We start from the raw sequence: 14,428 nt of genomic DNA on the forward strand, positions 1-14,428 counted from the left end.
CATTAAATACAAAGCTTTGTTCTTGAAAATACCCATCTTATATTCAAACACATGTCATCCCTCGAAAACATCCCCAAAATACAACCATGCCTCGCCTTTGCCTCAACAAGTGTCATCAATTGATTATTCGCCCCTTGGCACGCACGCGCGAAGACTCACTTCACCCTAAAAAGCATCGGAAATAATTTATTGTTCGTTTGAAATAGCAGTGTTGAAATGAACTAAAGTGATAATTGAATCGATGGAGCACCTCGTCGTTGAAGGTCTCGAGTGCTAAGGGTTAAGACAGTGGGAGACAGGCGAAATGGCTCGGAGAGTCTCTGCGCATGGATGTGCAGCGCTACTGCTCGTTTTGCTGCTCTTTTACGATTCCATGACAGGTATGTAAATTTTTACTTCTACTTCTTCGTTATTATGAGATGAAGTTTGGTCGTAAAGTGTGAACGTATATGTTTATGGATTCATCGGGAGTAGAATAATATAACATATGCATTTACTCCTACTTGTTAAGCGTTTCGAAAACGATAATGTCAGCTTTATATAAAAGTACATCGTGTATGTACTTTTCGTGTACATAGTGTACTATATATAAGTATTATATATTTGTGTATCAATTTTTATCTTAAACTTGATCAATAAATTCGGCAATAACAAACCTGTTATCCAAAATCTATAATGCTTCTCATTAGACCTCTATATGTTTTACATATCTTCGGGATAGTCTGATAAAATTTTATGTAAATCTATCACTATTCTCTTTATTTAGATAACAATTAAAATTTAGTAAAAAATAATATAATAAATTTAATAAATGATATGAGATATAAATTATATTTTCACCATTTTGTCAAATTATTCATATAATTGATTCATGACTATGTATAACATTTCAGCAGATAAGCAATTATTACCAATTGTTTGATTGTTTGCTAGTCATGTTTAATTTTCATTGCTCATATAAAGCATCGTTTAATGTACGATTTTCAGCAGCGTTTGCGCGTAAAATGTATAATATTACAGTAGAATGATTTCATACAATTATGCGCAATTTCTTGGTTTCAAATCTGCGTTTTAATTGCAGCACTTAAGATAATTTCGTTGGAATAATGAAGGTGAATATTTTTTACTTCATTATCTTACAATTTCTTTGAGAGATCATTACGTCAATAAAATACTGAGATTCTAATATAAAAATATAAATTAAATCTATATTATACAAACTTAATCAGAAAAATGAGTAATCAAATCATGGTTTAAAATGGTGTGACTTTTGCAGCCATTAATACCACAGTTTATCACACAACATATATAAAAAAATGTAGATTTCAGTATCGGGCAGTGATAAGTGAGTGCCGTCCATCAAATTCTTGACTTGTGATCTGTGGGATGTAGTATCGCATATTTTATAATGCTTCTTTAAAGCAGTCTGGAAGAGGAGCTGAAACCATTTGATATGTAATCATATTAGGGTCTAAATTCAGTACTAAAATCATTCCCATTATATAAGTTTATCTTTTCAAAGCGGAGCATTGGATGAGTCTGATAAGTTCATTAAATAGTTTAAATAATGCTTATGTGATGCGACTGCATTAGTGTTTTTTAGACAAGTTTTAAAACTTATGAAGGAGATGTATCTAGTTTATATAGTAATTTACTTTTTAATAATTAAATTTTTGTCAAATTTTAATGGTTATTATTGTCAGTTTGACCATTATCACGTACAGATTTCTAAATGTCATTGTTAAAACCCCGCAGTTAAAATATTTAACAGTTGTATATTTTTTATTAGTGATTAGTTCATAAGAGCTATTCTTTTAAATTTCATTAATTTTTCGGTTGCATTCTTTAGACCAAAGATAGTTCTTCAAATAGAGTAAAATATTTAAACCTTACTTATATTATATAAAACAAGTACCTTTTTAAGCTATGCAACTATTTTATATTGTTGCTCTAAATTTTTATTTTAACAACTTCATATATTTATCTTTATTTTAAAAGGTTTTACCTTTGGCACGCTATCAAACTTGTCTATGGCGAGATTTATCCGAATCCTAAATAAAACATTTACAGAGATAAATATCTTTAATGTTTCGAATAAAAGGTTAACCCTTTAAACACCAACGACTTTTTAGTGATTAACCTGTTATTTCTCTTCACGCGTCAGTATCTCTTTAGCGCAATAATCTAATATTAAAAAAAATGTAAATAAATTGGTAACTGTTTTTTTTAAATAAACTTGTTTAAAAAACATATTTAACAAGTGACTCACTGGTTAGTCACTGGTCATTAACCTTTTGAGTAAAAAGTTAATTTACACACATTTTTAATTTGTTAGTATACCGCTAGAAATTAGTAATTTTCTAAAATTATCTGTTGTTATTTATTTATTATTATTTTATATTGCATTTAAAAAATCAGTGACTGTCAACGTTTAATTGCTTTGATTTATTGTACTACCTTTTCGTATAAGTGTGTTTTAAAAATTTCTTTAAATACTTTTCTATTATTAAATTTCGATTATTTATTTTACATATTTTTTCGGTTTTTGTGTATTTTTATTATCAATTCAGAGACAATTAATATTTTTTATGTCATTATTATAATTTTTTTATTGTACCATTTAATTTATTTGTTTTAAATCAAATTACAAAAATTATTAAATATTGTTTTTTATTTATTATTTCTTTAGTTATGTATGTAAATATATAACTATTTGGGGTACTTTAAAACAGTAAAAGTTCAACTGCCGTACATGTACGGTGATACTGCTTAAGCCGCTAATGTTTATGTTTATGGTATTGACAATAATCTTTTTAGCATTGAAATATACAATTGTATTATTAAAATAAATAAATTATTGAACTTCTTAGTTTAATAAATTAATTATTATACTACTGGGTTGATATATATTTTTTTAACAACACATACAATCAATTTGAAGTACAAAGTTTTCAAGTTTGACTATTACGTCTGCCTGAAAGCGATCGAGGGTTTTTACGATCTAGAAAAAAAGTCCAGAAAAAGATTTTAGCCAGTTCTTTTAAAATTGGATAATTGAACACACTTTGTATACGATTTTTTTCATTCCAACGCTATAAAAGACTCGTACCCGATGTATTTTTTGGCACCCAACGCGCGCAGATGAAATTCAATTGAAATTTTGATATGAATGTTAGTATAAACCTATTTTTGCGCAAAATAAACTGATTATGGATCAGACTATAGAAAAACAACAGTCTTTCTAACCAAATAAAAATAAATTGGCTTTCATATTTCCTTGTCTTGTATATTTACATTGCGAATCTCCATTCTAAGATTTAAAATAAAATTTATGCTTGTTACACAGCTTTGATACAAAAGCTTCCGCTTCACTTTAAACTAACACAAAAGCTACTAGCAACTAAAAGAGCTGTTACAAACAGAAAATTCTCTTGGTACACGGATGTTATCGAATTTTGTTCAAAAGCGGCAGAATCTATGATGTAAGCACACTCTAAACGACTAACGCTTGTCGCCTAGTTGCATAGTGCTCGTCAACGTTTGTTCTACGTATAATAGCAGTACACAAATACATATGTATGTGTTTATAATATACTACATATATATGTATGTAATTGTATTCATAAAATGTAGAAGTGTATAGTATATCATAGTGTACAGTTTACTTCCTCACTTACGCCAACTAACCGGACGAGCTTTGTATTTATGCGGTAGTTACTAGACTCTCCTTGCATTTGGGGCAGCTACTTGAAACCGACGATCGCGGTCTACGAAACTAGCACAATGTGTTAATATTATCAGATTTTGTAAACTGACCCGCCATTAGTGCAGATTATTCATATCTAAATGAGAGTTGTTAATTAATATCCAAACCAGTAGTTATAAATAGTTTGATTCAACGTTGCATATGTTATTATAATTGTAATAGTTTAATGATAAATATTAAAAAATTAATAAAAATATATTTTTACATAATATAGTATTGCTATTTTTTATTACATATTTTTTTTATAATTTCTATAGTTTATTAATTCGTAAAATTTGTATTACTTTATTATTAAAAAAATCATATATAAGATTATTAATATAAACACATGTATAAAAATATGTTTTTTAGATATTTGTCTAATGTCTATTATTTTTTGTACAAATTTTTTGATCAGAATTTTAAAACGTTAAATCATTTTTTCTAACAAAATATTCAGTAATAAAAAAACTAAGTAAAATATTTATTAAGGTTTTTGTGAGCAAAATTATTGAAGCGGAATTAATTAAAATACTAATTATTGAAATATTGTTTAGTTTTTAAATAAAGTGTATTTTGTAAAAAAAAATCAGGTGCCGAAACTCACATATTTATATTGTATAAAAAATAATTATATATTCAGTTCTCAACATAAATTTAATACATTGCATACAAGTCAAATGTGTGTGGTGTAGTCCAAAGTTTTGTCTCATTCTCGTCCGATAGATCTTTTCAACTCCTTTCCTTGCGGTTTATATTTATGGATGAATTTTGTCCTTAGAGTAACCACAGATCAACGTACTTTGAAGGATTGTAAAGTTTAAGAGGTCGTCCGACAAGTTTGATGAACAAGAGTGCTGAAATTGTCTTAGTGTTTAACAAAGTTCTTGTTGAAGTGACAATTAGCCTAATTTGCAAAACCTGCGTTCACATACACTTAAATAAAAGAAAATAGTATTCAGAGTCCGTATCAAATGTCACAGTTTTTCCAAATATGTCCGTAAATACATTCTTCGAGAATGTATTTACGGACTCCTCGAATCATTTATATTTTATTTAGTTACAGTCTGATTGACAAGATTATAATTTCCACTTCTCCAAATATTATTTTTTCAAGGATAACCTTTTTTGTATAAATGTATTTGGGTCAATAGAATGATTCTATCTTTAATCTATTTTATCATAAGTGTTTCCTATAATGTTTCTTCAAAATGATGCAAAAGAAATTCAAAACTATTCCATACAGCCGAAACTGTAAACTAGATGACACCCATTGGGTACTGAAAATTCTTTTAATTTTCATTAGCTCAGCTAAGTAATTCTACACATAAATGCAACGTACTATTATTTTCTAAGGGATCATAGGTTTATTAAGTATATATATATATATATGAAAATTTTTGAATTTCATAAAATACAACAATATTATTTTCAATTATCATAAGCGATTTGGTTAATTTTGAACAATCTGTCTTAATTTTAAAAAATATTTAATAAGTTTAATAAAAATATTAACAACTAGATTTTAAATTTAAATTTGTTATACATTAAAAAACTTTGGTTTAATAACTCTTTTTTTATATATTTTATATTGATTATACAACTGTTACGATACTAATACTTAAAGTGTAATTAAAGATAATTTTTGTGTATGTTGCCAAAGAAAATGTAATGAAAAATGACGAATCTCTAAAAATACAATATTGGCAAATTGTCTATCAATGTATAATTTTACATTAAAATTAATTAAATTATTGTAGTGAAATATCTGTTATAAGACACTAATCTACGGATTATTTTGCAAACGATAAACTGAATTTATAGCGAACTACTTTAACTTAAGCTAAATATTTTAAATAAATAAATAAATTAGTGTGAATTTTTACTACCCCTTCAAAGTTTCTCTGCAGCAACATAATAAGTTATATTAATACAGCAAATAAAACAATAAGTATTGAGCATGCCAACCGCACGCCGTCATCCAAAGTATGAAATAACACAGAAATTCTGTTAATTTTCTCGACTCCAGACGAGCAATTCATTATAAGTTATAGCATAGCAGTGCACTCGGCTACGAATAAGATTTGTATTAGTTCGGAAAGAGTTTTGCTTTAGTATTAAAGCTATTATAAACGCATTTAAGTTTGAAACGCCTGCCCGTTGCAGCCAATCTTGGTGCTCTGCAACCTACCAACTTGCTTCCAAACCAAGTTTCTCTCGGAGACCTGTCGCTCCGCTCAACTACAGCTAACTCAGATACAAGAGAAACTCGAAAATTAATATTTTAGATGTATTGTTGGTGTGTGTGGATTATATCGGAACTGTGAATGCCGTCGAAGTACTGTAGAGTAGGCGAAAACACATCCTTGGTTGTCGGACCGAATTTAGTTAGAAGTTGCATTGTTCTAATTTTATGACTGCCTAGACTAGGTCGCCTATTTGTAGCTACAATTTCACTATGACAAAAATAAACAACCTAGTTTTCGTTCTAAATGCCGAGAAGCTTTCTTAAGTGCTTATTTATTATTCAGACTAATTCATTACATTGATTTTTAAAATATACCTTTAACGCATTTAAGCTCAAGTATAAGTTTATTTACTGCCTTAATAAACTAAAGCATGTTTTAATTTAAAGATTTTTTTATCAGTATCTTTAAAAAATAAAAATATTACTACTGTTCTAGCTCGATTCTTACTTTAAAAAATATCATAATATTTATGCGTAAGATTATTAAAAGCTAGGAAAATAAAATCTGTGATGATCGATCAAAATTATAATTATATAATAATTATTAATTCCGATCTTCCAGACACAAAATTAAAAAACACTACATTCCATATGGGATTCAAGGCAAGGTCTTTAGGTCAGTCGTCAGCTACATATATCACTTGTCTTTCGTGCTTGTTTATTGAAAACTAACACATATAATCCATACTGTAAGGCCGGTTTCACACGTGCCGGGTGGATTTGCCCGGCACCGGGCCGGCGCCGTGTAGTGGGGATGGTGTTGTATGGGCTAGTACCTATCATTTCAGACGTGCCGGACAAATCTACCCGGCGCCGGCCCGACGCTGACTGCCGGGTTGTCGCCGGCCGCGCTCACTAAACTGTCCGGCGCCGGGTACCGAGTTGAGTGTGGTGGGGGTAAAACTCAAACATGAACCGGGCCGTTGACAGTGATTGTGGTATCTTGTAATAAAATATAATATATATTCCTCGTGTTTAGGCAATAGCGGAAGAAATAGACCTCGAAATTTTAATTATATTAATGTAATCTCTTTTAATTATCTTAGTAGAATACATACAAAAATAAAAAAATAACGCGAAATGTGTGGAAGGGCTTATATGAAGCCGTTAATCCTAAATTACTGGCACCAGTTGACGGGGTATAGGTCGGGTTGGGAAGAAACCAGCCAGAAACCGGCCAGAGACTGGCCACGTGTGAAAGCTTTGTAAACGGCGCCGGCCCGGTGCCGGGTGAATCCATCTGGCACGTGTGAAACCGGCCTAAAAGTAAGACTTGAAATTATTACTTGGGCGAAAAAATAGCATATAATGAACTACAGTTTGTAATTTTAATTATTTTATTAATAGTTCGCCGTAAGTATGTAATCTTTGGCAATCATCACTCTGATGAGTATTTCGCTCATCTGGAGTACCAAAAGGATCCAATCTGGGTAATTTGCTCTTTTTGTTCTTTTAAACAACATCGATCGACAATCGACTACTATTTACCATCGCCAAGTGTTACGTCTTCACATTTTCTCTATCATCTTTTCCGACGGAATTCTTTGAAGATTTTGCAGAATATCTTAAGCATATATACCTCCGTTAATGACTTAAGAGTAACGATTGAAAAGGAGTAATGATTGTGTATAAATATTAACGTTAAGGATGCTTGGCTTTGTTATGCGGAGCACGTGTCACTTCAATAATTTATTCGCGATTCGCGTTCTGTACGATATGCTAGTTCGTAGCGTCCTCGAATATGGCTCCATTGTCTATAAGAGTACTTCTTGTTGATGGAGATAATTCTAAAAAAATGTGGGATATCTTTACAAGAAGGAGTACTGGTCGTGTTCATATATACATATGAATACAATTAATTGCATTTTCGGCCTAGCTTCTATTCAATGAAGCACTTTATAAATTTGCCAATATGCGGTGTCTATAATTTTCGACTTTACTTCTCAAATTTCTCAAGAATTTCTAGAAATTTTGATAAATGAAAAACTGTATGTAATACAGTAAAATATTTCAGGTTCATTATTACATATTATTTTTAAAATAACCTTTTAAAAAAAAACACATGCCATCTAAAGTAGAATCAAACATCCTAATTTTTTTTGTTGCTAAAAAAAATTCTCATTTTTATTATTGCTGTTGGTTTAATTGACAAGAAGGCTTAAAATAGGCAGTGTAAATTATTTGTTCTTAAGTTTGTAAGGCTGAAAAATAATAAAATTTTTAATTGTGACGCCAATGATAGATTTTAAATTGCTTTAATAAAATCTAAAGATTTAATAAGCCACGAGGGTCCTTAGAATTTGTCGAGCCATTAAATAATCTAAAAATAATTTCTTTTCCCATTTTACATACTTCTGATTTTGATGAACAACTAAAGAATTAATTCTTTTTTTACTGGAGAAAGATTCTGGATTTTCCAAATATTTAATTATTGACATCAAAGTCTGGTTTGATTACATAATTTCTCTTTAATTTTAAGTTGAAATTTTGAGCTTAGTTCAAAATTTATATTTTCCAATTGTTTCAACAAAAATTTTGAGACTCCTAAGTTTTTCAATAATAATCGTGGGACAATTGATAAAAACAGCTGTTGCTACTTTACAAAAACAATATAAAAAAATGTTTTTGGATAATCGAAAAAGAAAAATAGCCTTTAATCGTGTTGCATTCTGCCGAGTTTTTCTTATCGGGGTGGGTTCTTAGGTCATAAAAGTAAAGACAAACCGCCGGCCGGTTAGAGTAATAAAAAAATCGCAAAAAAATGTAGGTTAATCAAATACTTTTGATCTTACGAGAAAGTAGGCATATTTTTAAACATCTGGTACGAGCACCTTTGGAAAGGATTTTTATCTGAGTGTCATATTTTATTACTTAGACAAAATTATGTGTTAAAAATGTATAAGCAATTGTTTGTCATTCCCAGATCCTTATTAAAACCTTAATAAACCCGCGTTTAGTTATGCATCGTTATAAAAATAGAAGTGGTTATAACCTTTTAATAATATTCGTAAAAAAATATATTTTATAAAAATGCTTTATAAAATTTCTCGATAATTGAGAATTTTTGTGAAAATGAGAGATGGAACACTAGCTGTGTCGACATTTTGGCAATGCTCGGCAACTTTCAGATGCAAACTTTAAAGTGCTCTAGAGAATCGCGATCACGTCCCATATTCTTCAGTGCTTGAAAAACTCCTCTTGCATGAACCTTCCAGTTTCTCAACGAGCTTGTCAAACACAAGGATGTTTCGGCGATAGCTAAAGTGGTTAATTTTTTTTGTAGGATGGTACTCATCTATTTTAGGTGTGCACTATAACTGTTTATATTTATATAATTAGCGTTTATATAAAGACCATCATAACGTATTGGAGAAAACTTGCAACTTGGTTGGATTTGTGAAAAACAAAAAAAAAGTACGACTTGTATCACGTTTGATTAAATACAAATTATCACATGTTTATGAGTTACTTGTATCAGAAAAATAATTACAGTCTTAGAAGCATGTGATCATAGTATAAGGCGGACCACCCAACCTCCCCCTATCTCAAATACAGATCACATCGACATTTTACCCCCCTACTAACATTTAACACCCACAATCGTATACGAGTACTAGTCGAAGCCTGCTCTTTGCTTCATAAAGCCTTCGCAATAACGCCGCCTACTTATTGTGTCTCAAACCTCCTTAGTAAATTAAAAAATATTGTATATTAACTACGTTATAAGTATGACTACGGGTTATGCTACAACGATAATAAAAATAATGATGTGTAGTATATAAGTTATTTTTATAATGAGAATTTTATTTATTATTAATTAACTATATAAGTTATTTAATAAATTAAAGCACTTCATTTTATACAATCCATTGTTATTTCTTGTTCTTTTATCTTTTCGGCTATCGGTCAAAGGGCGAGACCTTTATTACGAAATAACATTAACGCTATAGGGAAAGATAAGGCGAATGGTGGAACATTTGCCACTTTTCCTCTGGGAAATATCCTACATTGAAGAAATGACAGTTTTAATTTTTCGGCAGGTATATTCAGCCCCGCAATTTTGTCGAGTTCAATATATTTTGCATATTATTTTATTATTAAATTAGCAATTCAAATTTGTGTTTAATTAAAAATATGTTATAAATAGAATGTGATTTTCAAACGTAATTTCTTAACAAGAATTCAACAGTAAAAAGAAAATATACTAAAAGTACGTTAATGAGATTTTTTTATTGAAATATTTCAATAATGTTAATTAAACTCCAAATTAACAATTTGTCAATAAAATTTATTTTATTGTTACTTAGAATCAAGTCGAATAAATAAATATAATTTAAATTATCATCTTATTTATAAAGCATTTCAACGAAAGCACCAATAAATACATAATAATTCGTTAACGAGTTTACGTTTTTTTTTATTTTGCGAAGCGAAACAAAAAACACTAGTTACACCTGTGCCAGTAAAAAACTTCGGAAAATTCAATAGATCGTTTCATTTTTGCGAAAATTTTCCAGGGCCTCGCAACCTCTACTTCGACGTCTCACATTAATTTTGTTTTTCTTCCGAAACCTTTTATGTCATTTCTTTTCATACTCGTAAACCTCCCGCGGGGGTATTTTTGTCCCGTTTTTTCGACGGCCCTTTCTTTCTCTCCACTGTTGAATAATTCAAAAGGAAAAACACGGCCTTGACGTGGTTTACACCGATTTTTTATCGTATGTGAAATCTTTCAAAAAATACAACAACAACAATAGAAAAACCGATCACGATAGTACGCCCACGAACATGATAATTTGTTGGATATACGGTACAAAAATATTTATTTATTTATATAATTAAGTAATATCTACAAAATATGAATTCACATGAGATATCAAATTCGCTTAGGGACATAATGCAAAAAAAATAAAAATATTATCTCTGTATATCAAAGGAAATGCGTAATACAATTAGAAGAGAAAAATATTTTATCTTCTTGATCTAATATATACAAACATAGAAATAAAATCATCGATTCAAATATACAAAAATAATACATCAAGTAAAACAAACAAAATTAAATATGTATGTAGCAGTTAGCTAACACGCAATCTATGAGTATATTTAATAATACATATAGATATCTAATTATAAAAATGTCAACGTCTAATTGGCTAGATGCAATAGTCTTTATGTACAAAATTAAAAATGACATTGTAATAATATTTGAGTATAGGTACGTTATATATTAGCTTATATAGTTCATAAGTAAAGTGGACGTTTGTGTTTTATATTAATTCATTATATAATAACCGAAATAAAGAATGGTTTTGGGAAGCTTTAAGCGTAGATCCAAAAGACCGAACTTTATTCCTGAATATTGAAAAGCTGACATGCTATTCTCCTTATTTGATATTTAAAATTCTCTAACAATGAGCTACTTAAACGCATAGGGAATTTTGTCAGTAAGCTTAAAATAAAAATATATATATATATATATCTCTTAATATCCAAAAACAGTTTTTTGGATTAACGATCTTTAATATTTTTTTGGTATTTCTGTGCTTAGTGTTTTATTATTTAATATACAAAAAAAATAATAGATACCTTTGTATGTTTCAAATGAAAAATTCATGTTTTTATGTTTTCCTTTAATAATCTTTGGTTCGTAAATCTTGGAAAATGTATTTTTAAATTCTTCAGAAATTCAAGATTAAATTCACGCTTTCATTCTTTGTGCAAATAAAAAACGTGAATTTAATTTATTTTATTGATACTAAATACCATTTTCGTATTCTTTTCACACCTTTTTGGCAATTTTTTAATTAATTTAACATAAAATATCCGATGCTTTGAATCAAAATATTCCAAAAGCCACCTTTTCACATATCAAAATTTTTTTTTATTCTATCTTAAACCACTATCATCTATGACAATTGTTTTTGTACATCACCTATTTCTTATCTCCGATTATCAAATGATTAAAAATTTGATTCAGTTTAAGATCCAGAAATTCTTAGAATATGCAGATACGTACCGATATCTTTTCGACTGTTTATTCTGAATGTTTTAGTTTCCTAGTCAACTGATGGATAGTTTGAATATCGTCGTCTATCTTTGATTGTTTCCTACATCTAGTTCTATTTTTTTAATGTAATTTCTCATTCAAAAGTAATAAACCATCTTTGATATTGACGTATATCCAATGAATTGCCTACTACTTCACAAATCTTTTATTTGCTGAAGTTGCTGATTTTTTTAATCAATTCATATAACATGCAATTTTAAATAAAATTTTCACTAAATATTCTATCAATGTAACTTTTAGAGCCTATTTTTTTATTACCGTAATCTAGAGTCCAGGCGTAAACCAATAAAAATATAACAAAATAAGTACTCGGATATCAACGGCCAAAGCACGACTGACTGTTAAAAGTTAAATTATTAAAAGACCACATTCCTTTTGGGATTACATAGTTTTATTGTAGTATTTTTTAAATGTAAGCCCAGATTTTAAATACTGATCTTTAGTTGGCTGTCACTGAAAATGTTCTTTTTTGTTAATTGGAACCTAAATACGGTGCAAGTTTTACTTAGGTTCATATGTGGAAATTTCACCCTGCTTTTTCTCAGGGGTTCAATACATAATAATAGCATGTTTCACCTGTGACGACTATAAAGCAGCGCATTGTATCCATGGAAATAAAAGCGATTGGTCACATGGGGACAAGTGTCCATAGATTTCCGCTTTAGGCGAATATTTCATAGCGAATGGCGTAAATTGCTCGGCGCAGTTGTCCGCTATTACAGACGCAGTTGCATAATGCGGACAAAGCGTTCGAAAGAGGTCGTTCATTGTAAAAAGTTTAAACATAAAGGACAGACACTGCTTTGTACTCAGGGTGAAATGAAATAAATATATGCGGAAATAACGTGTTGCATTATGCGCAATGCAAAGTCGGCATAGTAAAACAATGCTACGTCTGGCAAAAGTGATGCATCGCTTAAATAAATTCAAGAGAATGCAGTATAAGTCGTTTTTGTAGGGAGAAAAAATACGCATGAAAGATTAATGGGATGTGACGATGTAATTTTTTATCCTTTGAGTCGTACAACGGGAATAAGGAGTGGTAAAAAATATTTTTGTAGCAAAGAGAGATGGATGATCTATCTTATTTTCAAAGAAGATTTTTTTATTTATAAATCTAAATTTGCAATATTAAAGTATGAAAACCAGATTAGAGAAAATGATTTTTTTAGCTATTATAATAAAATGTATAACATGACTGTACGCATATTATATATAGATCTCTATTAATTTGAAGTTAACAGTCAGTTGAAAAGAATGTATTGTTCGGATAATTAATAATACTGCTAAATATTTTGGATACAAATATTGTTTAAATATTTTTTGATAGCATATGTGACTACTTCATCGTTCTAGATATTTACTTGAATTTAATTGTATGTCACGAGGTTTTATTTTCCTGATAATGAAAGAATAATGTTTAGTTTTAATGGCATATATAAATATTTGCTATTTACAATTTTATTATTCATTTGACAAGTTCCTTACCTGTACCAATGTCTTTACTTTATTTTAATTATGTACTAGTTTTTTTATTATAATTTTTTTGTAGTTTTTTTCTTTTAAATTATAATGACTTGCCTTAAATTGTCTCGACTTTTACACTTCAAAAACTAGTTTAAATTTAACTGCGATCGATGAACTTTATAAATAATACATATTTTTTAAAACGGTTTTTTAATATATTTTTTAAAACAAAGATATAAGCACTCGTGAGACTAGAAGTTTTACTATATACTTATAGTTTTTTTATTTATTAGTAATTGGAAAAATAAAAACATTTATAATATAATTATTTAGGAATATTTTTTTAATTTTGCTTAATTACTTCTCGTAAATAATTGTTGTATTTACTAACTCTTGAGGCAATATTTTTCAATATATTTATGTAAAAGTCTCACCTGTCATGAATTATATAAAGATCTTGTAGACTTTTTATAAGAAAACTTATTTACTTTATATGTTTGTGGTTGTTACTTTTAATTTATACGACAATTCTTATTTATCATAAATTACGATTAAAAAAACATTGAAACTTGTATGCAAATAATCTTTCAAAAACTTTTCATACCAACTGTTGCGCGCTTAAAAAGACACGCTTTATTTTTTAACAACATAATTTTGTTCAAGAACTTTGTATTATTTTATTGAATGTTTTTTATCGTATTTTTTTATGATTTTTAACTGACTTTTAATAGCGCATTTATAGCGACCCAAACAACGCTATATAAAACGATATATTCAACTTTATGAATATTTATATTGAAATATGTACACTCGCCGACTTTCCCATAGCTTATTGTGAAAACACATATGTACATGCATGTATATGTACAAAAGCTCCATAAAAATACAAAGAGAGCTT

The 14,428-nt window shown here is 29.0% G+C and overlaps 1 protein-coding gene across 1 annotated transcript in view; it reads left to right on the plus strand.

Annotated features, from left to right (window-relative positions):
- The first annotated feature begins 216 nt into the window (after positions 1-216).
- LOC148232135 (uncharacterized) overlaps positions 217-14,428 on the plus strand; it is a 76,307-nt gene continuing 62,095 nt past the window's right edge. The window contains exon 1 of the mRNA XM_088192346.1: positions 217-380. Within this exon, the coding sequence (XP_088048472.1) occupies positions 305-380 (76 nt within the window). The 5' untranslated portion in view covers positions 217-304. The remainder of the gene's footprint in view (positions 381-14,428) is intronic.

Source organism: Plectrocnemia conspersa, unplaced genomic scaffold (assembly GCF_051122295.1).
Source record: "Plectrocnemia conspersa isolate PC_06_02 unplaced genomic scaffold, ASM5112229v1 ptg000009l, whole genome shotgun sequence".
NCBI lineage: Eukaryota > Metazoa > Arthropoda > Insecta > Trichoptera > Polycentropodidae > Plectrocnemia > Plectrocnemia conspersa.